General features: G+C 44.9%; 1 protein-coding gene and 1 long non-coding RNA gene across 7 annotated transcripts; one reads left to right on the plus strand and one right to left on the minus strand.

Moving 5' to 3' along the window:
* Positions 1-123: 123 nt before the first annotated feature.
* On the plus strand, positions 124-24,561 carry MAP3K8 (mitogen-activated protein kinase kinase kinase 8). Of its 6 annotated transcripts, none has more exons than XM_058681583.1 (9): positions 126-348; positions 3,035-3,126; positions 4,814-5,172; positions 12,057-12,224; positions 14,776-15,037; positions 16,713-16,819; positions 21,430-21,582; positions 22,217-22,463; positions 23,431-24,561. In XM_058681583.1, the coding sequence occupies exons 3-9, from the start codon at positions 4,837-4,839 to the stop codon at positions 23,559-23,561; spliced, it is 1,404 nt and encodes a 467-aa protein (XP_058537566.1). In that variant the 5' UTR covers positions 126-348; positions 3,035-3,126; positions 4,814-4,836; the 3' UTR covers positions 23,562-24,561. The 6 variants fall into 6 exon arrangements, with proteins under 6 accessions (XP_058537570.1, XP_058537566.1, XP_058537568.1 ...); XM_058681585.1 differs by lacking the exon at positions 126-348 and adding an exon at positions 465-621; XM_058681582.1 differs by lacking the exon at positions 126-348 and adding an exon at positions 628-796.
* Positions 8,715-18,271, minus strand: LOC131483450 (uncharacterized). Its single transcript, XR_009247685.1, has 5 exons — positions 17,909-18,271; positions 14,757-14,933; positions 11,816-11,913; positions 9,858-10,079; positions 8,715-9,389 (listed from the first exon to the last, which is right to left on the minus strand). It is a non-coding gene; the product is annotated as an uncharacterized LOC131483450 (long non-coding RNA).
* Positions 24,562-24,948: the final 387 nt, after the last annotated feature.

Below are 24,948 nucleotides of genomic sequence, written 5' to 3' on the forward strand. Positions count from 1 at the left end.
CTCCGGCTTCCCCGCAACGCGGCAGTCTCTTTCTGTTTACGGAGTGAAAGGGGAAATGGAAAAGGCGGGGAGGCGGCGGCTGGCGTCCGCTGCACCGCCCCTCCGCCGGCTCAGACGCCGTGAGTCAGGGGCCGACGAGGGCGGCCAGGACGGGCCTGAGCTGGCGGCCCCGCGCTCACTGGTACGCTCGGGTCCGGACGACGCGCCACGCTCTGGGGCCGATCGCCCTGGCTCCGGCGTCTGCTGCCGCCGGATCTGGCTGCCCCTGCGCGCCCGACTCCGGTGGGCCGGCCACCAGCGGCGCACCGAGCCGTCGTGGGGCCGCGGCTGCAGCTCTCCGTCCGCCAGGTAACCCTGCATTCGGGGGCTTCCGGGGGGGGGGGTCTTTGTGGTCGCAGCCCTCCTGGTGGCGCGCCCTCCGCACCTCCGACTGAGGGGCAAACTGCGGGGCTCTGGGAGGTGGGGGCGTGGCCGCCGCCCGCGCTGTTGCGCTTCCGCGGTTCGCGCGCCCCAGCTGCAGCCGGCACAGCTGGAAAGCACCTTGCGCAAGGGTCTCACGGGGTGCAGACTCCGACTCCTCCCCCTTCCTCCTCCTTCCCGGATCCCTAGCGCGCGAGCAGGGTAGGTCCGAGCAGTGCGCTGGGACGCAGAGACCCGCTGTCACCGCGCCTCCCGCTGCGTACGCCGCCCGGCCGGCCGCACTCTCCCCGCCGACCCCGGCGAGTGCGCTTCGGAGGCTGGAGACCCGGCAGCCGCCCGCCCAAATCGTGGGGGCTTTTATCATTTACAAGTCCTGGTAGGCTTCCCGGGCTTTGGAGAATAGGAGGAGGGGAGACGGGGTTGGCGGTTGGCGGAGCAGAGAACTTTTCGAATAGCTGAAACTTAATTTCGTGCTTATGTAACCCGGACGCTCTTCTGCGATTAAAGGGTCGTTGTAGCAGAACGTGAATGCTGGGCTTTTGGTCTAAGAGAGAGTGTTAAGGAAAAAGTTATTTCACGGATGTTTCCCGCTGGTCATGCGATATCAGAGCTCCGAAATTCTTCTGTGTCTGGGCGGAGAACGACGCTTAGAAAGAACGGCGTGCATAGGGATTGTCCCAAAAGTTGACAAGGAAGGCCAGGAGGTGTCTTTAAGAGAAACGTCTATTTCACTTTCGGGAAGAGATTTTGGCACAGAATTAAGAAGTGCTCCTAATAAAAACAGGGAAAGAAACACTACTACAGTTGCATTAGGCGTCTGTAGCCTGAGTCTCACGTATTTGCCAAGTGGAGTATAATCTGATCCCAACTCTGCTGGATTGAGGTTTGTATGCCTTACTTCCGGCAGATGGCCCTTTAGGACTTTTTCTTTCTTATAAGGCAAACTGGATAGTTGAGGTATCTAGAGGTTTGGAAGCAGATTGGCTGTGCTCGTCTACAGCTAGAATGTGTAATTCTGGGGCTTTTGGAGAAGATAGATATAATAAGGTGGGCCCCGAGGGGCAATGTACCGAAAACTGGCAGAAAAATCTTTCGAGTGGGAGGTAACACAAGGTGTAATTATCCTTTGTTAGGCAGAGGCATATGCCGATAACCTTGGCCATTTTTCATTCACACTTGCTAGGGATTTCTCAACTTTTGTTTACATAAATAGAAGCAGCCAAGAGGGTAACGCTAATGCTTAGCATAGGATTTCCTCTTGCTGATTTCTGAAATAATTCAAAGCAAATAATTTGGGCTGTATCTGCCCATTTCTCCATATATAAGATTGTTGTATTTGTCCACTCCGTTGACAGGTGGGGGCGTCATGAGGATTTTTATAGTAACCTCTGTGGGGGAGAGTCTTTATTGGTGAAATAGAATAGCTTCACAAGCCACGCTTTTTCTACATGGGTAGTCATCTGTAGAACTCCGAAATCATTAAGCATGTTGTCTGCTTAATTAAGGCCTGAAAGTGCTGAGGCTTTAGCAGGGGCCTTTAGCAGGCTGCCGGGTCCTGGGGTTGCTGGGGTGCACTGATTTGCCTGGCAGGAGGAGCTGTGTTGCTAAGGAATTAGGCCTGGCTTCAGTGTCCTGCACTCCTCCGCCTCCCCTGCCCTCCCTCTCTCCTTCCCCCTCTCCCTCTCCTCTGCTCCTCCTCTCTTCCTTCCCCCCTCCCTCATCAGGAAACTTAGGAGTGTGTGCACTCAAACCTCTTAGGCTTCGGGTATGAATGCTTGAGACTTTTTGCACAGTGTAAAAATCAAAACCTGTCTTTCCTCTCTGGATCATCTGACTTGTAAACTGCGTGGACTTTTTTTTCTCTTTCTTTCCTGAGTCACGTTGCTACTAGGAACTTTATTTTCTCTCCAGTCAGCCATTTGCTAAGTCCCGGAGCCTTGGAACTTTTCAAGCCAGCGGGGGTCCTCAGTCAGGCTGGTTTTGCTTTAACTTCCTTTTCTCAGTAAATTCTACGGGCTGAAACTGCAACCGAATGGCCCAACGAAATTAAAGGCGAATGTTCCTCCATTAACCTAAGAAATTCCTTTCGTAACTCAAGACTCCAAGAGCCTGCATCACAGTCTCTCTCAAAGACACAGGGAGGTCTCTGAGAGGAGCTCTCTAGATACTGGTGGTAACAGCTATCAAAGCATTTCAGAGGTTTCTACCTTTTTTTTTTTTTTTTTTTTTTAACTTTGTCTCTTATTCTAGATACAGCCTTTAGAACCTAACCATGGGGGCGCCTGGGTGGCTCAGTCGGTTGAGCGCCCGACTTTGACCGCTCGGATCATGATCTCGCGATCCGTGGGTTCGAGCCCCGCGTCGGGCTCTGTGCTGACAGCTCAGAGCCTGGAGCCTGCTTCTCATTCTGTGTCTCCCTCTCTTCTCTTCACCTCCCCCACTCGCACTTTGTCTCTCCGTCTCAAGCTCTCTCTCTCTCAAAAATAAATAAGCATTAAAAAAAAAAAAACGTGAAGAAGCCCCGGGGATTGGTAGCCACATCCCATTTGCAGATAAGAAAGGCCTAAGCGTATCTGCAAAGCCAGGAGTCTGACTCAGTACTTCTTTTATGCAGGGACCAGCAACCACAGATGACAGAGCTTATTAACCGTGCAGCAGATACCTTGCACACCTGAACTTCTTTAAACCTCACAACCGCCCTATGAGGTAGGTGCTGTTATGCTTCCATTTTGCAGATAGGGGAAGTAGAGGTGCAGAGTGGTTCAGGTGCTTGCCCAAGGTCGGGAGGCAGTGAAGGAGGCGCTGGGAGCCCATCCCCAGCAGTCTGAGCCAAGTGGAGCATCAGACTGCAGGGTGTGGGATTGCTCTCTGCCGACACAACTTGCGCAGCAGAAAATGGTCATGGAGTAAGTGACTAGCGACACCCGATTGCCTGGTTCTTTTCTCAAATGAAATTCACTCCGAGGCCCACGGTGGGTTCCTGTGTTGCAGGTGGGTCCCCGAGGTAGAACATTTCCTGGAGCTTTGTACTTGAGCTCCAGTTAGGTGGAGGCCTGTGGCTTTAGCATGGAGTGTTGAAGGTGTTAAACGGTTGTGCTTTTAAGAACCAGAAACATGGGGGCACCTGGGTGGCTCAGTCAGTTGTGTCTGGCTCTCCGCTGACAGTCAGGAGCCTGCTTGGGATGCTCTCTTACTCCTTCTCTCGCTGCACATCCCCTACTTGTGCTCTCTTCCTCGCTCTCTCTCTCTCTTTCTCAAAATAAATAAACCTAAAAAAATATTAAAAAAGAAAAGAACCAGAAACATCTTTCAGAGAGGCTGTGCCTTCAGGAGCACAATAGTTCAGGGAGACATTCATGCCTCTGAATTCTCTTAGAGGCCTTAAGTAAATCCTTTTATCTTTAATCCTCTGGCTAGAACGGAGTTGTTCTAAAATCCTGAGGAACAGCCTCTTTTTTTTTTTTTTACCCTTGCTTTACCTTCTTTTTCTCATTTATGGATCCCGAGGTGTAGCCCCCGATTTGCATATAAGAACCGAAATACAATATTAGCAGGTGTGTAGTTAGCTGGCCTTACCCGTGTCTTGCTTAGGACTGATTCGGCTTTGCAGGCCTCTCCATAACACCACAACTTCTAGAGGGTGATCAATCTAAGTATTAGATTAACTTTCTTGGGCCATTAAGATACACGCTTTATGCTGTTAAGGAATTCTGGTCTCAAGAGGAGACGGCTGATTCACAGGCTAAAAGAAATCTTCCCCTCTCTCACACTCCTGGCTGGTAGGATTTGAAGCTTGTGGTCCCCAGTCTACAGGAGCTGTTTAACTCATTTGCATCAGAATTGTTCCTGAAACTTGACCTATCACCATCACCATCAGCTTACTCACATTAGAATCCGTTTTACATGTTTTTGGCTCCAAGGCCTGAATTGTATTTGCCAAGTGAGCTCCTGAATTTGATAAAATTGTTCTTTTTCTTTAAAGTCACCCAAGGCTGGGAAGCCACCGAGATCTGTGCAGGGAGGGTTGGTCTCTTGGGGGAACGGTAGGGTTGGAAGCTGTCAAGGGCCAGGAGCCTTGGTATTTCCTGAAGGTTTGTTTCCAGTGGCTGTAGCTGATGCCACCAGTTCAGTGAGTGAGTGAGTGAGTGAGTGAGTAAGTAAGGAGTAAGCTCTCTGGATCTCAGGTTTCCCCTCTGTAAAGCGAACAGCTGGACTAGAGGTTATCTAAGGTCCCTTTCTTCACTGTCAACTTGAATTTACACTGTTGACACAGAGCCCTCCTTTCACCAACAGGCGCATGGAAGCCTGTTCCCAATCCTTTTATGTCCGTTTCCCATTGATCTTAAACGCAAATACAAACACCGTCACTAAGCGTTCGTGTTTTCTTTTGCAGACTCTCTAAAAAGCGTAACAGTGATGGAGTACATGAGCACTGGAAGTGACGATAAAGAAGAGATCGATTTATTAATTAAACACTTGAACGTGTCCGATGTCATAGACATTATGGAAAATCTTTACACGAGTGAAGAGCCAGCGGTTTATGAGCCCAGTCTGATGACCATGTGTCAAGACAGTAATCAAAATGAGGAGCGTTCAGAATCTCTGCTGCTCAGTGGCCAGGAGGTGCCTTGGTTGTCCTCCGTCAGATATGGCACCGTGGAGGATTTGCTTGCCTTTGCAAACCATATATCCAACACGGCAAAGCGTTTTTACGGACACCGACCACAGGAATCTGGAATTTTATTAAATATGGTATGTTTTTTCCCGATCGTTGAGTGCTGTGGGTTCAGCTTTGCTACGGCAGCTTCATTTAATGCAGAGGGGCATTTGAACCAGGCTTAGACTGGCTGCCAGGTATGACTTTTAAAAATGTGGTGTCCATGAGAATCACCTCTGTGTTAAAGATGCAGGAAAGGTCTTCATTAGGAGTTCCACTTAAAGAACCTTTCCATCTGTCCATTGTACAAAGAGGCCATTAAGAAGAATGTATTTTAACCTAACAATTCATTAACAAGTTCATTCGTTAGTTAGGCAGAAGAAAAAGCCTTAATGAGAATCCTTCATCTGAGAGGGGGATGCAGACTTTAATTAATATTTTTGAAAGCTGAATTTTTTGCTCGTCTCTTGTCACATCTTGGGAATGTCCCGATGTTAATACTGGCTAACTTGAGTTCTTGCAGAAATGTAGTTTGCAGGCCATAAATAGCTATCCACAGATTCACTCTCTTTAATTGGCAAAGTATGAATGACAAATGAAATACCTCCTTAGTCATACCAGGTATGCAAATAATCCAAAATGTTGTGACATTACTTTGTCACAGAAGTTGATCAGATGATGTGTTTGGGTGGGTCTGGGATTCTGGCAGTCTTAGTGGGTCAGAGGTGAATGTAGGCGCTGGGTAAAAGTCACTGAGTTTTTTAAAAACAACAATTGGCAAAGGAGGAGGCAATAATGTGCAAAATGTGTATATTGATGAAAGTAACTCCTTTTCCTTTGGTGCATCTGTGTGGCAAAATGGATAATGTCGGGGGAAGGTCAGTGTTGAATGATTAGAGTCTGGACAAAGTACTTAATTATTTCGTTGTTGGGTTTTGCTTTCTTTTTTTTTTTTTTTTTTTTCGTGTACTACATTCAGTTAAGAAACAACACAGTAATTTAGGTCAGCTTTGTAGTATACTGTTTTGTTAGAGACCAGTCATGTTCAGCCCTAGCTCAGTTTGGAGCAAGGTTATATTTTGCATCCTTGCGTGACTTGCTTTGGTTTGGACGTACCAAGTTGTATGTAATAGTTGACGAAGTACTTTACCTTGATAATATTAGTTCTTCTTCTACATGGAGGTAATCCTCAGCTAGGAGCACTATGTGTTTTCTTAACTAAAATATAGGTGGAGAGCTCTGGTTAAAAAGTACCTATAATGAGAAATAATCGTATGTTTTTTTAATCTACGCATATGTTAAGATGGGTATTTTAAAGGAACACATGCAGAATACACAAAATTCTTTTGCTTATAAATATGTAGAGACTTAGGAACATTTCCTCCGGTCCATCAGATTGATGAGAGATGGGCCATAGAAGTTCATTGGGGGTGTACAGAAAGGAATTCAGGAAAATTATAAAGAATACAAAGAAATAGCTTCTGGAAGGGTTTGAGTGTGTGTGTGTGTGGGGGGGGGGGGGAGCCAATGCAGAAAAGGGGAGAAACAAAGACATTAAAAGGAAGTAGCAATTTTATCAGCAAAGGCTGAGAGTAGTATGTTGCCAGTCCCTGCCATGGGGCCCGTGCTCTATAAATGAACGGATGCTTATTCAGGAGAAAATTTAAGAATAGGACAGATGATAAAAGCAGGGACCGTTAAGACTTTAGAAAGCTTTTCAATTTAAAAATGATCAAGAACATAAAGCAAGGAGATTTAAAACTGGAGTAGAATAACAGAAGAACCTTAAAATCCACAGGAATGTAGACCAGGCCTCCCTGGGCAAATCAGCCCAGTGGTCGGTGGCTCTCGGGGCTGTGGTTGACTTTTCTGTCACTAAGCTTCAGAATCGGATACCTCCCATGACTGCTAGTAACCTATGCCAGGCCCGTGCTTTATAAATAATGGCTTAGGAATCGTGATTTGCAGTGCTTGGTCTTTGGCAGTCGGAGGCAAGGTGAGGAAGGAGGGACAGCCGGCTTTTGACTCCCATTCATCCGCATGTGGTGCTCCCCTGGGAACCATCCCCTGGGTAAGACCTTTGTCTTCCTGTGGCCCTCCTCCTAATAGTCTTATCAAAGCTTTTCCACTCGGGGCTTCATTTGCTGCTGTCTCTTTGCTTTAAAAAAACGATAGCTAATTATCTAACAGCCGGATAGATTCCGAAGTCAAATTGATCTATGAAGTGCATCTACACGTGGACCGAATGCTTTCCTTTCCAGTATTCATCCATTCATTCGCTAGACGTAGGTCAAATATCTACAGCGTATCAGGTACTTTTCCAGGTGCTATAGATCCAGTATGGAAGAATCTGTGCTCTCGGGTAGCTTACTGTCTGGTGAATGTGGGAGAAAAGTAAACAGGCAATTACAATGAATGCAGCGTGCTACTTCCCAGTACAACTACACCTTCATTGCAGTGGGGCTGCTCAGACGGGACGCCTTGACTTTACATAGCCGTGAGGGTGGGGAGGGGGAAGAGACAATGCCAGACAGGCTTCTACAAGGAATTGGTGCCTGAGCTCTCGAGTTGGAGTCCTCCAGATAAAAGGGGATGGAGAGAGGAGGAGAGTGTTCCAGGTGTAGGGAATAGCACATACGAAAGCCCAGAGGCATGGAGACGTCGTGTGTTTCTGGCAACCAACAACAGTAAAGCCCGTGGAGTTAATGAGACTGGGCGGAGGACCAGGAATTGCAAAAATATCCCCCAGCCTAGGCATCTAATTGGCCTGCACGCGTATGCGAGTGCGTGCTATTTTTCTAAAAATAATATTCATAAAGATTCCACCCACGTCCAGCAGGACCTGGAGAAGAAGCTTTTGTAGACTAACCTGGGCATTGCTTTGTATGACAGTGCTGTGAGTTGTTTACACTCCAGACAATTCATAACCGGAGTGGGGGATGAATAACCGAAAATGGGTTGCCAACACCAGCCTCATTGGTGATTGTATGGGCGCTGCAGGGCCCCAGAGGGCTCGTTGCTCTTGGCTTCTCAGGCCTGAAAAAACCCTTAAAGATACTTGAGTCAAGCCCTTTGTCTGATGCTGGAATCACCCCGGTCTATCCAATAATTGTTGGAACATTCTGGTCTGTGCCTGAAAATGTCCCGTGACGAAGAGTTGATTGCATACCGGGGCATTAAGTTTCATACTTAGCCCGTTCCGATTGTAGGAAAGTCCTTCCTGCCTTCTAGAGAACTAAAATCCGTCTCTGAGTCCCCTTAGCCCTAGTCCTACTTTTCAAACATAAAAAAGTATATATTTTGGGTAGTGTGAGGGTGCAGGCCCATGAATGAAAGTGCCTGGGTGTGTATTTCAGCTCTGGCTTTAGCTCTGTGATTTGGGGCTAGTCATTACACCCCTCGATGGCTCAGTTGACTCACAGTAAAATGGGCAGCATCGTAACACTTACTCTGTGGGGGTGTCGTGTGGGACAAATAACGAAGGCACGTGAGCTGTTTATGTATTGTGAGTGTTGAAAGGATGCCAGCTGTTGTCATGGCCGTTGTTGTCCACGGCTATTACTCTCCTTCCTTAGGACACTCTTTCCTATATTTTATTTATTTTTTTTAATGTTTATTTATTTTTGAGAGAGAGAGAGAGAGAGAGAGAGACGGAACATGAGCCGGGGAGGGGCAGAGAGGGAGAGGAAGACACAGAATCCGAAGCAGGCTCCAGGCTCCGTGGCGCAGAGCCTGACATGGGGCTCGAGCTCACGAACTGTGAGATCACGACCTGAGCCAAAGTCGGTTGCTTAACCGACTGAATCACCCAGGCGCCCCAGTCTTTCCAGTATTTTGAAACTTTAATGTTCCCCACATCTTCTCTCCTCCGTCCCAAACACCTCTCATTGTGCTACTTGTCACTCACTGGATCATTAACTGTCGTTGTCACCTGGGCAGCACCTTCTGAACTCCAGCCTGGGTCAGTGCCTGTCTTACAGCCCAGAACCTGAGTGGCAGTCCCTTTGTTGTGTGATCAGCAGGGTGGAAAAGAGCCGGCTTTGCCTGTGTTCCCCATCATATGCCTCTTCTAAGTTGTATTCGTGTTGTAGCAGCCATAAACACAGGCTCCCTACGGAGTTTATTCTTCTTAAAATACCTAAGAGTTTTTCTCAAGTCCTGCTGCTGGGCCCAGTATTGTTGAGCGTCACTGATCTGGAGAAGGATATCCAAAGCGTGCTTATATGTCTGCGCTTAATGGTGGCTTTGGTAAGCTGAAGAACTGGCAAGAGATGAGCAGTGTGGACTTCCAGAAGATTATCTTGCAGGGACCCTAAAAGAAGAAGAAGGAAAAAAAAAAAAAACATTGCAAACCCAAATAAGGGAAGGTCTAGGGCCAGGGGAAGAACCAGGGACTTTGCAGAACTACAGACTAGTTGGTGCTTGCGTATCACACTGTGTGTTTCGGGGTTTATCATCAAAGGAGAACCGGCCCTCGGAGGAGGGTCCCCAGAACATGCAGGATTGCAAAATAGGGCCGGAGGAACTTGGCGGTATTCCCTCTAAAGAGGCGAAGGCTAAGTGCTCAGTGACTTGTGAGTGCAGACTTTTAATAACTGGCTTTTGATCATGGCTTAGCTTTAATTCCAGTCTTCTAGAAGATCAGAGGCACGCAAGAGCTGTGGCTTTGGGGTCAGACAGACCCGAGTTCGAATGCTGACTCTGCCATTGCCTAGTGAGTTACTTAACCTCTTGAAACAGGTTTCCTCATCTGTAAAATGGAGATAAAAATCGTACTTACCTCACAGGATCGTTGTGAGCCTTTGATAAGGCCGCAGCACAGTGCCTGGTTTATAATTAGCACCCAACAGGGGCACCTGGGTGGCTCAGTCGGTTGGGCGTCCAACTTCAGCTCGGGTCATGATCTCACGGTCCGTGAGTTCGAGCCCCCTGTCAGGCTCTGTGCTGACAGCTCGGCGCCTGGAGCCTGCTTTGGATTCCGTGTCTCTCTCTCTCTCTCTCTCTCTCTCTCTCAAAAATAAACTTAAAAAAATTTTTTTTTAATTAATCACCCAACATACGGCTGCTGTTATTCTCCTTTATCCCTTGGATCAGGTTGGGTTATAACAAAGTTGGACAGAAGTAAAACTTCTACGAAGGCGAATGATACCCTGAAGTGGATAACTGGAGTCTAGGTGACGTGGGATACGTAAATATTTAATAACAAGAAAGAAGCAATAAGCATGTACAGTGGAGTGCCGTGGGTATGGTTCTGTCTAAATGTGGAAAGGGACTAAATTTATCACGTTCTTAGCGTGCTGTAAAAAGAGGCCTCCAGTCACTGGAGGTGAGACACTTCTCGAAAGGAGGTCATATTTCAAACGAGGCAAGTCTATGGGCTGTCGTAAGTATTCGTATTCGATTTCCTGCTGGGACTCCGTGCAGGAGCTGGCTCCGGGGAGTGCTCAGGAAATATTTCATTTTAAATTTAGTGACTTCACACTTCTTAGTATTGGAGCTGTCCTCTGCTTCGCTGCCTGAGTAATAGCACACGCATCTGTTTGGGGGGGGGGGGTGCAGCTAAGATAGGCGGTAATGGAGACAGAATGAATAACCCTGGGATTATTAGAACTATTCCCGCAGCAGTGACCTTACAACAGGCCCACGCATCTGCACACGAATCAGGTGTTCATTCTTTTCCCATGTGGTCCACATTCCCCTTTGGCCTCTTCTGCACTTGAAATAACTTAATGTCACGACAGTTTCATAGTTCCTGAATTCTTAAACTGAAGTCCTAATACTGCTAATTGCAGTGAGGAAAAATTTGTATTTTTGAGACCATTTATCCCTTGAAAGAATATTTTAAACCTGTTTTAGGCATGTGCTCCAGGTCATAATTCCCGTGGACTATCTTATTACTTTGTTTTCATTATACTTATAATTATTTCCCCTTGTAATTTTTTGCTCTCTTACAATTGAGATATTCTTGATGTGCAGCAAAATACAGAGACCTTAATTGTCCAGTTTGTTGAGTTTTGACAAAAGCACATACCCTTGCAGTCCACACTGCTACCAGGATGCAATTCTTTTATTTATTTTTTTAAGTTTATTTATTTATTTTGAGAAAGAGAGAGAGCGCAAGTTAGGGAGGGGCAGAGAGAGAGAGAAAATCCCAAGCAAGCTCTGCACTGTCAGCTTAGAGCCTGACACGGGGCTCGAACCCACGAACTGAGATCACGACCAGAGCTGAAATCAAGAGTTGGACCATTAACCAGCTGAGCCACCCAGGTGCCCCGGGATTCATCTCTTTTAATATTTGAATCGATTGGTTTTGAAACCTCCCAGTGTGTTTGCCTGCTCGGGAGCTCTTGGAGGTTAAGGGTCTCATAGCTGCCTCCTCACCACCGAACACAGTGGCCAGCACATAATCTGCGCTCAGTGAATTATTCAGTGGGCGAGTAGATGAGGGATAATTCTGCCCTTACTTTATTTACGCAGCACTGTCAACTCATAGCTCTGGCATACCACATTATTTTCCAGAATCCTCCACGATCACCAGTTGATTTCCACGCTCTCTCTGTATGCGTCATGTGTGAGTAATAGCTATGCGGACTAACAGGTTAGCACATTTTAATTGGAAGCAAGTCAACTTGCAGTCACAGCTTATATTTATGCAATCTTTATTTTCAGCCTTTTGGTCGCTGTAGTCATGCTCCCTTCGATAAATAATTTTTAAAGTTTTGTTTGACAATGAATTACTCACCAGTAGGTGGAAATACGATCAGGTCCGACCAGGGATGTGTTTCTGTTACATGCTTTCTCTGTCTTGCTGCAGCTCTAAATATAGTCTCTGTACACTGTTAGGATTACACAACAGTGACATTAATTTCAAACACTGCGTGGAGGAATGCAATCTAAAGTAACCAGTCTGAAGGGTGTGTCTTAGAAAAGGAGTTTGCTGAAGTTCTCACCCTCCCACCTTTTTTTGTTGTTGTTGTAGGTAATCACTCCCCAAAATGGACGCTATCAAATAGACTCTGATGTTCTCCTCATCCCTTGGAAGCTGACCTACAGGAATATTGGCTCTGATTTCATACCTCGGGGGGCGTTTGGAAAAGTATACTTAGCACAAGATATAAAGACTAAGAAAAGAATGGCCTGTAAATTGGTATGTACTTCATAACCAGACATCCTGTAAAATGGAGATAAAAATAGTACTTACTATTCGTATGTTCCTATGTTCGGCATTGTGGCTCTTACTCGTTTGCATTACTCAGAAGTTGTTACCATTTGACTGGATTTAATGTACGGGTGCCCTGTCCAAAGTCACCTTTTCTCTTTTTCTCTTCATCTTTCTCTTTCTCTTTTTCATCCTCTTTTCCTTTCTCTTTTTTTTTTTTTTCCCCTTTTGGATTTGCTTGCTGCCTGTGGCTGTTCAGCCCCTAACTCTGCTTAAGTGCATAGTTGGTTTTACTCTAGTTTGCCTTGATAAAAAAGAAAATGCCGCTGGCTTCTGTACCTGGCTTGGATATCATCATCCCTCTTGTGGTAGGGTGGAGTGGAGGGGAGCTATCCTGCAGGAGCAAATCTGTGTGCTGCTCCTTTAATCCCACCCACTGGGGAAGGGGCCAGGTAGGGAAGCAGAAGGTGGGCAAGCTGCCAGGCTTCTCAAGACTGTAGATTAAAGGGCTGAATTTAGGGGCCCCTGGGTGGCTCAGTCAGTTAAGTGTCTGACTTGGGCTCAGGTCGTGATCTCATAGTTCATCGAGCCCTGCATTGGGCTCTGTGCTGACAGCTCAGAGCCTGGAGCCTGCTTCAGATTCTGTGTCTCCCTCTCATTCTGTACCTCCCATTAATGCCCTGTCTCTCTCTCTCTCTCTCCCTCCCCCTCCCTCCCTCCCTCCTTCTCTCTCTTTCTCTCTCTCTCAAAAATAAATAGTAACTTAAAAGAAAATAAAAAATAATAAAGGGATGAACTTAAATAGGTCAATTCTTGTAAAGGTGCCATCACTTGTTATTAAACGGTCATTGCTGAGGTACCCCTGCTTTGGACATGTACCTGCCTAAGCTGGGCACCAATACACACCCCATGACCCAGCAATTCTGCTCCTATAGGTACACACCCCATAGGCATGTACACGTGGTCACCAAAAGCTGTGTACTAGAATTTTCATCAGAGCACTATTTGTAATAGTCCCAAACTGGGAAGTTTCTAGATGTTGCAGCATGGTCTCTTTATACAATGGGATGCTGTACAGTGAAGAGAACACATGATTTACACCTGTAGTAACGTAGACGAAACTCATAAACACATGTTAAGCCAAAACAGCCAGACAGCAATCTGCTCTGTGAGATTCCACTTCTATAAAGGCCCAAAATAGGCTAAATAGATCCATGCTGCTGGAAGTCAGGATAGTGGGTGCCCTTGGGAGGCAGTGACTGGCGGAGGTCAGGAAGGGGTTCCTGGGGTGCTGGTAGAGTTTTGCTTCTTGATCCAGGTGGTGGTTACATGGGTGTGTTCAGCTGAAAATTCGTTGAATTTGCTAGTTAACCAGTTTTGTGCTTTTTTGTATGTCTGGTTTACTTTAAAAGGTTTTTAGAAGTGCAATAAATTGAAGTCACTTTTGATTTGTTGACTATGGCCTTAGTCTATGTTATTGTAATTAAAAGCTCACCAATATACTGGACTCATTTATTCCTTCATAGAGATTTGCTAGAGTATCTGTTATCAAAAGAAAAAACGGAGGTGTTATCACAAGCCATTTGAAGGTTGCATTTAGAGGAGACGTGTCTCAGTTGTCTTAAAAGAATCTGGGGACATTTTAGAAAGAGCTTAGAACCAAAGTGCCCTGTTGTACAGTTTTGTCAGAAAAGGCATGAAAAAATACCTTTGTTGTTCTCAAAGTACTGACATTCAATTTTTAAGCTGTATTTTTTTGTCTTAAGAACATACAGGGTGATTAACAACCCCTAGCAGATTCAAAAGAATGTAGATTGAAGAATGAGACCCCTTTGGTTGAGGCAGCTACTGTTAATGAGTTCTGTGTCTTTCCAAACGTCTGTGGACATGTGTATGTATAGCTTAAAAGTTTTTTACAAGTGGGAGCATAAAATATGTACTTTTGCATTTTGCTTTCTTTGTCTAGCGCTAGATTTTGGAGACATTCCATTTCCATCTGCACTGAAAGATCTACTTTTTTCTTTATTAGTAACTTTGATTTTCCATAGAATAGATGGCCAGTGCTAGAGCATGAGCTGTGGATCCAAAGACATCATATTATTTCGTGACAAGTTGAAATATTGACGCTAGAGCCTAAAAATCTAGGTGCCGTAGAAAGTGTATGTAAAATGGATGGGAAATTATCACCCTTTCGATTCAATCATGGATAATTCTTTGGTTGGATTGCTACATTTTAAATGAAAATAATACTTTATATGTTGTTATTTTCTTCTTGTGAATTGTACAAGTTTGTACGCTTTGACCACCTTCACCTATTTCCCCAAGCCCCCAGGCCCCGGCCATCACCTAAAGCGGACATAATGTAAATGCAGGTTTGAAGTCAACATTATTTGAACTTGGCAGTATAATTTCATGCAGATCCTTGAGGGATCCTTGGGGGGCATTTATTTGCCTTCTGGTTTGTGGGTTGACCTCTATTATAGATATTCTTTCACTGTCCTGGGTTGGTTAGCATCTTACTGGTGTTTCTGTGTCCTAGATCCCAGTAGATCAATTTAAGCCATCCGATGTGGAAATCCAGGCTTGCTTCCGGCATGAGAACATCGCCGAGTTATATGGCGCAGTCCTATGGGGTGAAACCGTGCACCTCTTCATGGAAGCAGGCGAGGGAGGGTCTGTCCTAGAGAAACTGGAGAGCTGTGGACCAATGAGAGAATTTGAAATTATTTGGGTGACAAAGCATGTTCTCAAGGGACTTGATTTTCTGCACTCAAAGAAAGTGATTCATCATGATATTAAACGTGAGTAACCTTTGCATGTGAACCTTTTAGGCTCTTAGATAGGAGGCAAATGGACTCCTCCTGTCTTTAATCCAAAGATCCTCAGTGGAGGGGAGGACAGCTGCCCTGGAGCACTTTTCACTGTCCTCCCCTGCGCTCCTGAAACATGTTTTAGAACCCAATAGGGTCACTAAAGCTTTCAAAGTCATAAGGAAGGAGGATTATCCAGTTGTGGAAGATTAGAGCCACACATCTGTTGAGTGCTGGCTATGCCCTTGTTAATAAGGCTTTCAAAAATAGTGATTTACTTTAAACACACACAGAGTCCAGTCGTTTTTGGAAAACAAATGGCTTTTTAATTTTGAACACCATTTTGCCAATAATTCGTTAAACAGGCGTTCGCTGACTGCTTTCTAGGGGTAAGAGATGGTGGGAAATACAACACAGAGACCCACTGTAAACCCTTAATATTTAATGCTAAATCGCACTAGTGAAACTATTACTTTAACAAAAAATGGGTATTTTACTTTTTCATTTTAGGAAAGTGGCATGATAATCATATGCTTATATCTTAGAATTTGAAAGCCAAGCTCGTAAGCATTATATTTTTCCAGCTTTATTGAGATCTAATTAACATACAACATTGTGTAAGTTTAAGGTATGTGATGTAATGATTTGATGTATGTGTATATTGCAAAATGATTAACACAATGAGATTAGTTAATACATCCATCACCTCACAGAGTTATAATTTGTGTGTGTGTGTGTGTGTGTGTGTGTGGTGAGAACTTTTAAAATTGACTTGGGGTGCCTGGGTGGCTCAGCTGGTTAAGCATCCCGCTTTGACTCAGGTCATGATCTCGCATTTGTGGGTTTGAGGCCTGCATCGGGCTCTGTGCTGACAGTTCTGAGCCTGGAATCTGTTTCAGATTCTGTGTCTCCCTTTCTCTCTGCCCCTCCCCTACTTGCGCTCTCTCTCTCTCTCTCTCTCTCTCAAAAAATAAAACTAAAAAAAATTTTTTTGATCAACTCAGCAACATTTAAATATATAATACAGTATTATTAACTATAGTCGCCCACGGTGTATATTTTACCCCCAAAACTGGTTCATTTTACCACTGCAGTTTTGTGCACTTTGACCACCTTCACCCATTTCCCCGAACCCCCAGCCCCTGGCCATCACGATCTGTTGTCTATTTCTATGAGTTTAGTTGTTTTGAGATTGCACATACTAGTGGGATTCATACAGCTTTCATCTTTCTCTGTCTGACTTATTTCAGTCATTGCACTTGGATCTTCAAGGTTCTTCCATGTTGTGAAAGGCAGGATTTCATTCTTTTTTATGGCCGAGTAACGTTCTATTATATTGCATATACACACATATCATATTTTCTTTATCCACTCATCCATCATGTACCCTTAAATCGTTTCCATGACGTGGCCATTGTATCTTGAGCATTATTAGTGTGTGCAACCATTTACACCCACATCAACTGCGTTCTTGGCGTATCTGAAGCGATTTTCACTTAAATTCTCACCCAGATTTATCCTGCTCTTTTGAGTATAATATGATCATCCTGGTAGGGAGCGCATTTTAGTCTATTCTGATTTGGGACTCACTGTTTTGGATGATGTTTTTATTTTATTTATGGGTATATAGACAATTTGATACTAAAAAATTGTCTTCTTTTTATAGCTAGCAACATTGTTTTCATGTCCACAAAAGCCGTTTTGGTGGATTTTGGCCTAAGTGTTCAAATGACTGAAGATATCTATTTTCCTAAGGACCTCCGTGGAACAGAGGTAATTCTATTCCCCCAGGGATGGTCGATGTCTTTTTAAGAGTAAAAATAAAAAATGTTCTAGCGTTCTTGCAGAAAGGACTGAAAAGGGGGTGAAAAACCATTGCGTCAAATAGGATTATCACTGGAGCATATTTAGTGAGCACTTGCTCTGTGCCAAGTACTAATTTAAGCATTTTAAATGAATTATATTATTTAATCCTCGTAACAAATTACCTCGTTATTGGTAAATATTGTTCTCGTAGGCAAACACTATTAGGATTCCCATTTTACAATAAGGGAATATGCTTGGAGGGGTTAAAATAAAGGGCCCAAAGTTACTCAGCAAGTGACAGATCCGGTACTTAAACCAATTTTTTTCGGGGCCTAAATATCGTCACTTTTTACGATAGCTAATATATATATATATATATATATTCTCAGTGTAACTTGTATTACCGTCTTGGTTCAAGTATAGCCGTAACTGACGTAGTTACTAATAGTATATATTGAGGACCAACCACATTTTAGGCTTACCTTTCATTCTAGAGAACCTGTAATGAATCTCAAATTTATTATAGCGCAAATAAATTGTATTCGAAGATCCAAACTAGCTATAATTAAGTCAGTGGTGAAGCAAAAGCAAAACCAAACCACAGCCGTTTCTGGATGTAAATGAGATGCATGCATGAGCTTTCAGCTAACGTATTTAATTTAACGTACGCATGATTAGGCTGAACAGTTGATTCGTATAACAAGCGTCTGTTGAGCATAGCTATGTGTCAGGCTGTTGTAGGTATCAGGGATGGACCATTGGACAAGGCCAGCAGGGACCATGCCTTTGGTGGTATTTCAGCAGCCCCCACTCTTTGGTGAAGGGACCTGTTTTAAAGTTATCCAAATTCTTCAAAAAGCAACAGTTTAGTTCATAGTAGACTATGATGGGCGTGGGGGGATGCAAATGGTAAGGTAAATGGGTATGGAAGCCTCCTCTCTGGTTCGTGTCCACCACGGTAGGGTGCTTAACTATTAGAGCCTCCCAGCCCCAGGTTCTCTCCCTGCTGAAAATGTCCCCAGCAAATGGGGAGAGGGCCCTTGGCTGCACCTTTACCTTAAGATCACCGGGTCAGTCTTGGTGTTCAATCAGATGACAACCGTTAGTCCAGCTGGTAGGCGCAGTGCACTGAACCCAACCGTGGTATAAAAACAAGCAGGCAGACTTCATCTTAAACCAAGATTGTGGGAGCTTTTTCGTAACTCTCTCAAAGCAAAGACTTCTCCTGGGCAGCAGCAGAAATTGCTGATAGTACTGAAGTTATTCTGGAAAATACTTGAGAAAGGATCCTTGATAAGTTGTCTGTGAGCAGAGTAATATTTACAAGAGAAAACTGTAAACTTCTTTAAAAGAATGTTTTAGTCCCCAGATCTTAAGAACACTTCACCAGAGCACAAAATTTAATTAAGACTTAATGCTTACGACATGTTTTTTTTGGGAAATGTTTCAGCATATTTTGGCATTAGTCAGAAGTTCAGATACGTGACATTCTACCCTTTTTCCTGGAGTCGGTTTGAGAAACAAACTATTTATGGTATTATAGATAGAAAATACCTTTCTCTTCCCGGCAGTGTGATCAAATTGAACATTTTGCAATGGCTGGAGGAAGATATGTCTTCTCTGGGATTCTCTAGCAGACAGAGTGTGTGTGCTTGGATGTGAGATAATGGCATAGCGTTTGCTCTTAAATAGTATTTGGATTGAGTTATTTTCAGCAAATGTAAATTGCTTTTTACAGAGTGCTCAACTGACTTTAATGTCCAGAGTTATCAACTTTCTTCAAATCAGCCTATCTGCATTTACTATCTGTGTATGGTACTCACAAGTCAGAGTTTGATGAGTAAGGTGGTAAAGTCACCATTAAAAGCTTTTAGCAAGACTCTTCATCTTTAAAGAGTCAATAAGATGTCATTTGCCAAAGTCAACTGAGCAGAGTTACTTTCCATTAGAACTGGATCACTTGTCGGGGGTGGGGGGGGGGGTGCCTGGGTGCCTCAGTTGATTAAACATCTGAATTCAACTCAGGTGATGATCTCATGGTTTGTGGGTTCGAGCCCCACATTGGGCTCTACTGACAGCTCAGAGCCTGGGGCCTGTGCTTTGGATTCTGTGTCTCCCTCTCTCTCTGCCCCTCCCCCACTCATGCTCTGTCTCTCAAAAATAAACATTAAAAATTAAAAAAAAAAAACAAAAAAAAAAAGGAACTTGGATTACTTGGCTACTGCATAGCCAGAGATGATTTCTTTTTTTTTTTTTTTAATTTTTTTTTTAATGTTTATTTATTTTTGAGACAGAGAGAGACAGAGCATGAATGGGGGAGGGGCAGAGAGAGAGGGAGACACAGAATCGGAAGCAGGCTCCAGGCTCTGAGCCATCAGCCCAGAGCCCGACGCGGGGCTCGAACTCACGAACCGTGAGATCGTGACCTGAGCTGAAGTCGGACGCTCAACCGACTGAGCCACCCAGGCGCCCCCAGAGATGATTTCTGATCCCTGCTGTGTAACTCACGAGTGCAAACACTGGTCACCTGTCTTTGATCTCTCTCCCAGCATTCAGATTCGGAACAGGGCTAATCTGGCATATGTTCAATCTATTGTTTTTTAATTACATGGCAGAGAGAAAGAATAAATAATGAGTGCAAATAGCTAATTGGAACAACTTTTATAGCATGGTTCTTTTTTAAAAGTTCTTATTTCCTTCTGAGTCTGTGGTCTTACTTGATAGAGGTTAACACATTAATCATCGCGCGCACGCACACACACACACACACACTTTGCACAGTCTCTTTCTGTTTCTGATACACGTGTTGAGAGGTGAAGCCTTGACCCCCAACCGACAGGTTCCCTTGCTCTAGTGCCCCAGGCCTGAGGGGGTGCAGATCTCCGAGAGCCTTCCGTGGTTCCCACTGGGCCTGTTTCATGCTTGCCGTTGGCCAGCCTGAAGAGTTCTCGAACGCCATGCCCTGCCGCTCTCGCTCTCCTAGAGCTTGAGGAAGCAGGAGCTCTGAGCCACGGAACTCTGGGGGACCTGCCCGGCGCGGGCAGCGGTCAGGTCGCCAGGTGGGTGGGACGCTGCATCCCCAAATCCACCACTGACAGCCTCCAGAGCTGACGTCGCCCACGCCAACGGGCCATAGGTGGCCTGATCTTTGCCTAGGAGAGCAAGCCAGCAGGGAGGAGACGAGCATCCTCCATCGACAGCTAAGCCTTCCCGCTGCATCTGTCGTTTCGCTTTGTGATGATATTTAGTAAGAAAGTCTGTTGGGATGCAAAGGTGGTGCCTTTACTTTAGGAAATGCTTGAGAACAGGGAGCTCAGTGTAGCCTGTTTGGTGAGACAGACAGACAGAATGAGCAAGGGAGGCCAGGAAGTGTGTTGTAGGATACTGTTCAGGATGGTTAGGATGGGGAAACTGGGAAATTTCCCCAGTTTTTGTAAGCCAGTTGTTTTACTTATTAACTCTGAAGTATATTCCAGGAACACTTACCCCTTTCTCCATATTCAAATGATGGACAGCATGAAAACTTCTTAATGCTAAATATGGATATTTACTCTATATTTATGTCTGTACCAGTCATAAATATGGATCATTGGCTACGAGTATTTGCTCTCTTTCTTTCTTTTTTAAGTTTAGAAGCAAACGCTTCTTAGAGAAACTGTTTCTGAAACTAGCCCTACTTTTCCAGCATGAAACCAAATAGAACTTACAGAGTGATAAAATGTCACACCTTTAATATTTAGTCACTGGCTACATCGTAGGTAGAAATAAGAAGTAGTTCACGTAGGGGCACCTGGGTGGCTCAGTCGGTTAAATGTCCAACTTTGACTTAGGTCATGATCTCACGGTTCGTGGGTTCGAGCCCCGCGTCGGGCTCTGTGCTGACAGCTCAGAGCCTGGAACCTGTTTCGGATTCTGTGTGTCAATCTCTCTCTCTCTCTCTCTCTCTCTCTCTCTGCCCCTCTCCTGCTTGTGCTCTCTCTCTCTCTCTCTCTCTCTCTCTCTTAAAAATAAATAAACATTAAAAAAAGAAGAAGAAAAAGTTCATATCAATGACAGGACCACTTTTACAACATTACATGCTATTTCAAGTTTCTCTCTCCCGTGTGATGGGTGTTAATACCCTAGGTATTTCTGCTACCTTTTATTACTGCAGATCATTAGAGGGTCGGCAGTTTAATGACAAACATGAAGTGAAAAAGTGGATCTGTAGTGTCCATTTAAATATGCAAGGAATTGGTGTTTTAATAGAACAATTAAACCAAGGTGGGTGCCTTCCAGAACCTTGGCGAGTGGGTGTCCCAGGTGGGTCCTTGGCTGCCGCGTGTTCAGTATGTTCAAAAGCGGTGCTTTTCATTAGGCTGCAGAGACATCTCGGGCCAAAGTTGCTGGCTCCCCGAGGGTGTCTGTGTCACTCTCCCTAGCGTCAGGGAACACAGCAGTGACACAGTCTTCTGAAGGACTGAAGCGTGCAATAAATACGGTAAAGCTGGGGGAGCTAGCTTCCAGAACTGGCTGAGGGAAATGGACCCCCAGACAAATGGAGGGAGTCGGACTGATGTTTTCTGCTTCTTTTTTAGATTTATATGAGCCCAGAGGTGATCCTATGCAGAGGTCATTCAACCAAAGCAGACATCTACAGCCTGGGGGCCACACTCATCCACATGCAGACAGGCACCCCGCCCTGGGTGAAGCGCTACCCTCGCTCTGCCTATCCCTCCTACCTGTACATAGTAAGTAGAGGGTCAACCAGGGCTGGGGGTGCGGGGGAGTTCTGCCCGCTCGGGAGAGCCGCCGTCCCTCCTGTAGCCCACCCGAGGGGAAGATGTGAACTGGTGACCCATGAGACGGAACTGGAAAGTTCTTCCCGTGTGGAGCAGAATCCCATTCCTGCAGAGAATGCATTGCTGGGAATTTACTAAAATCTGCACTGGGCGTCAGTTGCATGCTATTCTGTTATACGTGTCATCCTACAGTGCCACTTAGCACCGTCCGAGTAGCATACATCTCCGAGCCAAAGAAGCTGTGTCTGTTCTTTGTCCACTTTCAGAAAAGACATGTTAGATTATAGATCCCCAAGCCAGCCTGGCACATAGCGAACCCTGCAACTTCCATTTTACCATCGAGAGAGAGCAGATACGTCCCCGTTATGGCACGGTGACCCTTGAACATCGTTAACCCACAGAATTCGTTTAATTTGGGGGCTCTTAAGACATGCCGGGCAAACGTGATTAAGACAGGACCATAATGGTGCGGGGCGTGCGGTGGGAGGCAAAATGACTTTCCAGGTCCTGGTAACTGGAACGCTTTTCCTGTTGAGGGTGTATTTTCGTACCACTGGTGCTTAAGAGAGCTTGTTTTTGCTAGATCCACAAGCAGGCGCCTCCGCTGGAAGATATTGCAGATGATTGCAGTCCCAGCATGAGAGAGTTGATAGAGGCCGCCTTGGAGAGGAACCCCAATCACCGCCCGAGGGCAGCAGACCTGTTAAAACATGACGCCCTGAACCCCCCCAGAGAGGATCAGCCGCGCTGTCAGAGTCTGGACTCCGCCCTCCTTGAGCGGAAGAGGCTGCTGAGCAGGAAGGAGTTGGAACTTCCAGAGAACATTGCTGGTATGGACACCCTCCTGTGCCCGACGCCCCCCTGCTTCCCTTCTTTTTCTGTCTGCATCAGACTTCTGATGGAGTGCACAAAAGCACTCAGAAACAAAAAACTGGAGTGACTTCTCGAGTGCCATAGAGTTGTTTGAGAAATTTAAGCAAGAAGTTTAGCAAAAGCATTTAAAAAAACAAAAATTGGCTAATCGACCAGCAAATCTGGGCATGGTTCAGTACAAATGCAGGTAGCCGCAGTCCTTGAGAACTGCCTCTGACTTGCTTTTTTGCAATAGGGAGTATCATGTGCCTTTAAAAACGGATCGAGCAGGGCAGTTTTGCTGTTGGTTCTGAACAGACTTTTATTTAATTCGGTTACGGTAAAGCCGCATCAGTCCTTGGTTGGAAACATCAAGATAAAATACTGAGTCTGAAGTCAACTTGCATTTTTGTCTTCCTCTGCCTAAAACCTCTTTGCCAGCTATGAATCTTTCCCACTTAGGAAAGTCAGTATGCATTCCAGGAACACTGAACATGCACGGAGAGTGTTTCTATTTTTATTATTAAAATCTGTGGCATTCTTAATCCATTTAGGTCCAAACCCAGATATTAAGCCTGGAATGTTTATTTGCATTTCATTGTCTTCTTGTCTGACTTTACTGTATTTAAAGAGAACCATCTGGGGCATTGGAAAATACGCCAGAATTTCTAGCTAATTTCTTGTCATCGGTGACTTTTTTTCGAACCCTTTTGTCTGTGTCATATTACAGAAACTAGCCCATAATGTTCAACTCTAAGTCTGTCATTTTTTAATAAAACCATAGCTCAAACACTTATTTCACTAAGACCAAAGTTTCCTCGTACCACCCCCCGCCCCCCCCCAGCCCTGCACTCCCCCCACTACCCAGCCGGAAGGAACAGGTATTTATTATTGAACATGTCACCTGATCATTTATTCTATTTTTTTCAATGTTTTCCTTTTCAGATTCTTCATGCACAGGAAGCACTGAGGAATCAGAGATGCTAAAGAGACAGCGTTCCCTCTACATAGACCTTGGGGCCCTGGCTGGCTATTTCAACTTTGTACGGGGTCCGCCAACACTAGAATATGGCTGACTGATGTTATCATTTTCTCTAAATAATCAAGACTCAGCGTTGGTCTCCTGGAAGCTGGTCCTGCTGAGTCTACACTGGGGCTCTGGATCACGAACTGTGCCATTTGTTAGCTTGGCCCTGTGGGCTCCCGTGACTCATGAATGTGACTCCACATGGCTCCCATGGGTTTGATGTGTGAAGCCGCCCTGGTAGCTGCCAGGTCTAAAGGTTCTCATTTCTCAGATGGCATGACTCAAAGGGAGCTGAGGGTTCATGGCAGGATCGTTTCTAGTGACTGATTCCATTCACTGTGCACTTTGCTCACCATTTACAAAATACCAACCACAAGGATAATGTGTTAGCCTGAAATTACCATTCTTGGTTCTGATTTAAGTACGGGAACTTCATTTAACTCAGAACAGTTGGCTTGTATATATGGGTGTATATTATAACTCCTCGAGCCTTTGTGGGTAGATTCTAGTATAAATTAAAGTCGTCATATTTTGGGTGAATAGAACAACTTGAATCTTCTAGCAATAAGCTGAACTGGTGTCTCAAAAATGGCTCCTTGTTCAGGAGCCATCTGACAGAAGCCACTAGTGACAGGTTCTGTTATGTTCCTATGGAAACATTTTGTACTGTATATGCTATGCTTAAAACATTTAAAACATGGTGTTTTGAATGTGGATAAAACTGTGTTAAACCACATAATTTCTGTACATCCCAAAGGATGAGAACGTGACCTTTAAGGAAAATGAACTTTTCTAAATTCTTAATGATGCTACTTTTGTAACTCTCCTGAACACTTCCTCGTAAGCATTTGTATATTAAAATAGCATACTGTGTATGTTTTATATCAAATGCCTTCATGAATCTTTCTTACACGTACACATATTTTTAACATTGTAATTACGTCAGTATTCCTACCTAAAGTACGTTTTTACACCAGGCAAATGAAACCGGCACTTTTATCCAGCGTGATTGGTCAAATCAACTGAATAAACTCAGTATTTTGCCTTAATTCTTGTGGAGAGTGCGATTCTCAGCTGGGACTGGGGGTGGGTTATGGGGGTTGGGATAGAGGTGGGAGGAGAACATGTATCACGAGGAAACAAAGAACACCTGAGCGTTTTGCAAACGGTTCGTATGCTCCTCGTCTATCACTGCTGCATTAAGCCATTGTTGTCACTTGGGTTACACCGCATGCCTTCGGCACAGTGGTGCAGAAAAATACTTGTTAGCCCCCGGTGCAGGCCAAGCCTGGTTCTATTTTGCATCTTGTTTTTATACATTTATACTACCTTTGAATATATGCTTGCATGTTCTATGTCTGTCGTTTGTTGGGTAAATAACTAACTTGCCTTGTGTTAGTTATTAACTAACCTTGCCGTGTGAGGTAGATTTCAGT

This window comes from Neofelis nebulosa, chromosome 8 (assembly GCF_028018385.1).
Source record: "Neofelis nebulosa isolate mNeoNeb1 chromosome 8, mNeoNeb1.pri, whole genome shotgun sequence".
Classification (NCBI taxonomy): Eukaryota; Metazoa; Chordata; class Mammalia; order Carnivora; family Felidae; genus Neofelis; species Neofelis nebulosa.

Coding starts and splice junctions, on each gene's coding strand:
- MAP3K8 (XM_058681587.1), top strand. CDS start 4,837: ATGGAGTACATGAGCACTGGAAGTGACGATAAAGAAGAGATCGATTTA. Junction 12,225..14,775: donor AAAGAATGGCCTGTAAATTG/GTATGTACTTCA, acceptor TCTGTGTCCTAG/ATCCCAGTAGATCAATTTAA. Junction 21,583..22,216: donor ATCCCTCCTACCTGTACATA/GTAAGTAGAGGG, acceptor TGTTTTTGCTAG/ATCCACAAGCAGGCGCCTCC.